General features: G+C 54.0%; 1 protein-coding gene and 1 long non-coding RNA gene across 5 annotated transcripts in view; one reads left to right on the top strand and one right to left on the bottom strand.

Moving 5' to 3' along the window:
* KCND3 (potassium voltage-gated channel subfamily D member 3) overlaps positions 1-3,956 on the bottom strand; it is a 195,423-nt gene that overhangs the window by 4,916 nt on the left and 186,551 nt on the right. For both annotated transcript variants that reach the window (XM_023535796.1, XM_011367205.2), the window contains exons 3-4: positions 773-874; positions 320-409 (exon numbers count right to left, since the gene is read on the bottom strand). In XM_023535796.1, coding sequence (XP_023391564.1) covers positions 320-409; positions 773-874 — 192 coding nt within the window. The remainder of the gene's footprint in view (positions 1-319; positions 410-772; positions 875-3,956) is intronic.
* LOC111744960 lies at positions 16-1,574 on the top strand. Of its 3 annotated transcripts, none has more exons than XR_002782424.1 (3): positions 16-227; positions 335-487; positions 821-1,574. It is a non-coding gene; the product is annotated as an uncharacterized LOC111744960 (long non-coding RNA). The 3 variants fall into 3 exon arrangements; XR_002782422.1 differs by having other exon boundaries at positions 751-1,574; XR_002782423.1 differs by having other exon boundaries at positions 19-134; positions 751-1,574.

The raw sequence follows: 3,956 nt of genomic DNA, 5'->3' as shown, positions 1-3,956 counted from the left end.
GACTGAGAAACTGGTCGACAGAGCCCTTAGCCCTCAGTCACCAAGAAATGGGGACTAGTGTGGGGGGTGTGGAAAGGCTGAGGGGGACGGCCTCCTCTATACTGCTGCGGGACAGAGCTGGCCTCCCTACGCTGGTACGCCCCCCGAGGGTTGATAGAGACCTCGTCACTACTTTTTGGATCTGAACAGGACAGACTTTGACTTCCAAATCCGGGCCCAGGGTGAAGGTGTGGGCAGAGCTCTCACTGTGTGAGCCCGACCATCGGAAGGGGGCCAGGGCCAGGGCCGAGCGAGGAGGTGGCGATGGGCTGGGACTCACAGTGGTTTTCTCCAGGCAGTGCAGCAGGTGATGGTGCTGGCTCTCGATGAGTGAAGTGGCCTTGCCCATGTGCCCCTCTTCCGGAGTGCCCTAGTGAGAAAAGAAGAGAGACTGAGCATGGAGCGGGTGGCCCTTCCTCTCTCCATCCCTGTCACGTCTCCACGGAAGGTAGGAGGGCGCTAGAAAAATAGGGGTGAATCAAATTTTAGGGTTAACATGGAACATGCTAGCCTTCGGGCTGGGGGCCCTTGATCTAAAGCTGGTTTGGGGATAGCGGTGACGATCCATGGGAGAGGTATGTGGAGGGGGCGCTGCCACCTGGGGAAAGTTTAGAAACATGGTGTTCTCAGGGTTCAGATTGGGGCTTCGGGGTGAGAGTGCTGGTGCCCCGGGAAGAGAAAACAAGGCCATCTCGCCCTCCACCTCCCCAGCCCGGGTCCTCTGGGTGCCTACCATCAGCTCCAGTGCCTCGTTGAGGAGCCCGTTGCGCTTGCTGTGCAGGTAGGCGTTGGAGCTGCCGGTTTTGGCCACGCGGATCCTGGCAAGGCGGGCCTTCTGTGATTGGCAGAGAAAATCAAAGAGTGAGGTCTAAAGACAGCAAGCCTGGAAAAGTCGATGCCCGTGGGCTCTCCCAGAGAGGCTGGGCGCGCAGGTGATGTTCGACGCAGGGGAGGAAGCTGCTCGCTCCCAGCCCCGCCCATCTCTGCTTATAAACCCTGGGACCGGGCCTGAAATGCTGTGTACCCGCCTTGTGCCACTCGGTCACCGGCAGAGTTCCTGGGTTTCCCATGCATCTCTCCAGCCGGGTGTCATCCTGGCAGGAGAAATACCACTTACCAAAGTCCTCCTTCCTTCCAGACGTTTCATGACCTTCATCTGCTCACTATCGCGTGGGTGTATTTTCTCATCTCTAACTAGGCAGTGAGCTCTTTCAAGGAGCGTGGGTCACAGCTCTCCTGACTCTCTCCCAGGGTCCAGGGCTCTTCCCTGCGTACAGCAGGTGCCCAAACATCGATTAATTATGAGAAAAGCACGGAGTGCATGTGTGCCCCTCGACACTTAACTCTCTCTGCTTTCTATTTTTTCTTTAGCCTTTATTACTAAGGTGGTATAAGTTTTATACACTTATGCTGATATACTGTCTGTCTCCACTGCCAGAATGTAAACTCCATGAGGGCAGGACTTTTTGTCTTGTTCACTTATGCATCCCCAGTACCTAGCAGCTTTTAAGTTAATAAACGAATTTACAATCGCATGTCTGTCTTTGAGAGTGGATTCATGCACGGGTGTGTCAGTATATGCATATTTTGTCATCCATGTCCGTGGGGGTGAGTGTAGGTGCATGTGACCGTGACAAGGTGGCCCTATGTGTGTGTGTGAGAGAGGGGAGGATGGAACAAATTTCCATATACCACTTGGGCTTGAAACTCCAGCTCCCACCTGGAAGCTGTCAGCAGGCCTCCTACAGGAAGGCCTCATGTATCGCAATGCAGACTCATCTCTCTCGCGAAGGCTGGCTGCCCTGCTTCCTAACAGCCACAGTCGGCGTCATCATGACAGCAGCACAACCACAGAGTGAGGCCTAAGAGGAAGAAGCCTTTGGGAGAGAGGGAGACGGGAATGGTAGAGGGGTTCCTGCTGGTTTAAAATAATGCAGCCGGAAGTTTGGGCTCTTATAGACTTGGGCCTGGCCCCAGGCCCTTGCTACTGGAAGCGAGAGAGCCCATGGGAGCTCACAGACCCATCCTGGGACAGAGGGGACCCCCCTTGCCTCTGGGAAAGCCCACGCGCAAGGCCCCTGAGCAGAAGAGTCCTTGGAGAATTGTGGCAATTTCTATTTCTTGTCACCTGCCCCCCGACATGAGGAAGTGTCCCCTCCAAGTGTCCCCAACATGAGGAAGTATCCCCAATATGAGGAAGTGTCCCCAACATGAGGAAGTGTCCCCAACATGAGGAAGTGTCCCCTCCAAGTGCAAACAAGTGTTGAATACTTGGTTCCCAAGAAGTCCCCTTGTGGACAGCATGACCCTGTGGGGACAATTCAGCTCCCTTCCCTGGCTTTAAATACGAGGAAGAGGCTAGGACTCGAACCTGGAAGATGTGCCTGTAAGCCCGAGGAAGAGAGCTCCTCTAGATGGACAGATGAAAGGGGAACTGGGGGAGAAAGGATGGTAAGTACGCCCGATCCTTCTCCTCTGAGCAGAGAACACTCATTCAGGTCCAGGGCCGTTCTCCCTGGGAGTCCTGCCCCAGCCACGCCCCCAGCTAGATATCTACACTCAAGCAAGTTCCTTGTCATTAGAGGATGTGGCTCTTATTGCTTTGGGTGAGTGCTGGGTGTTGAGAGCTGCATACAGAAATCCAATTGTGTCAAGCTCATTACAGCCTTATATAATTTGATTGCACCGCTTTGAGCCAGACCTTTCTCGTATCTGGGGTCCGTCTTCATTACTTTCTAGGGATGAAAGATTCTCCTGTTCTCCTTTGTGGCACTTCTTTTAATCTTATCTTACCCTGGGCTCTATTAAAGCAACAGATTGTCATATCAAATGTACTGTATCGTTTAATCATTTCCCACACAGGATAAAGAGGTTTACAGTGTGTTTACAGAACCAGCCCCAGCATATGAAATTCGGGGAGGCTCCCTGGCTTGGCTTTGAGCCCCCGGGGGCCAGAGTAGGTGGCTTATGCATATTTTCATCTTCACACCCGGCACAGAGCTTTACACCGAGCAGGTGCTCAAGCGAGGCTTATGATGGCCCAGGAAGTAAGACGGTCTCACAGCATCGGTCAGAAATCTACGTCCACAAAGCCAGCGCAGTGGGCTCCGTCCTCGTGTGGGCCGGTCAGCTTCCCTCTCTTCTGTGGCCATAAATTCAGCATGAGAGTTGAAAGGGACCTTAGAGATCACCCGGACTCTCTTCAAGACACAGGATGGAGGACATGAGGGGAGATGACTGACCCAGGGCAAGGCGGTGGACTGGCAAGACACGGCTCTGGCCGGCCGGCCTCCAGGCTAAATGCTGCTTCCACAGCATCGCTCTCCTCCTCCCCTGGGTTTCGGCTCCTGTCAGCAAGTTTCTGAAGCTGATGAGCCAAACCGCAGGAAGTTGCATTTTCATCAGGTGGAGCTTTCAGGGTTGGAGGACAGGTCTGGATGGAGGATCCTGCCTACAGTCCAGGTACGGTCTGAGCTCAAGTGTCTGTCAGTCCCCTGGAAGCCCTTCACGATCGGGGCTTCCTAGGTGCCTGGCTGGCGGGTGCCTTTCGGCTAGAGTATTGGCATCTCTTGCCCCTGGAGAGGCAGGAGGAGGAAGATGAGCGAGAGATGGAAAAGCCAAACGAGACCACGGGCAATTGCAGTCTCAGGCGTTTATCCCAGAGAAATGAAAACTTGGGTTCACACGAAAACCTGTCTGTTCACAGCTGCTTTATTTACAAGCACCCCGAAGTGGGATCATCCAGATGGGCCCCCAGCAGGGGGCCGGTTAAACGCACGATGTTTAACCATCTGCAACAGCGAGAAGGAAGAACCGACTGATACACGACTTGGATGAAGCTCCAGGAATTACGCGGAATGGAAGAAGTCCGTCTCCGAAGGCCACCTACCGTCACGGGTCCATCGATACAGCATTTT

Source organism: Pteropus vampyrus, unplaced genomic scaffold, assembly GCF_000151845.1.
Source record: "Pteropus vampyrus isolate Shadow unplaced genomic scaffold, Pvam_2.0 Scaffold6, whole genome shotgun sequence".
Classification (NCBI taxonomy): Eukaryota; Metazoa; Chordata; class Mammalia; order Chiroptera; family Pteropodidae; genus Pteropus; species Pteropus vampyrus.
The sequence above is the reverse complement of the archived record's forward strand: the minus strand, read 5'-3'. Positions and strand labels throughout refer to the sequence as shown.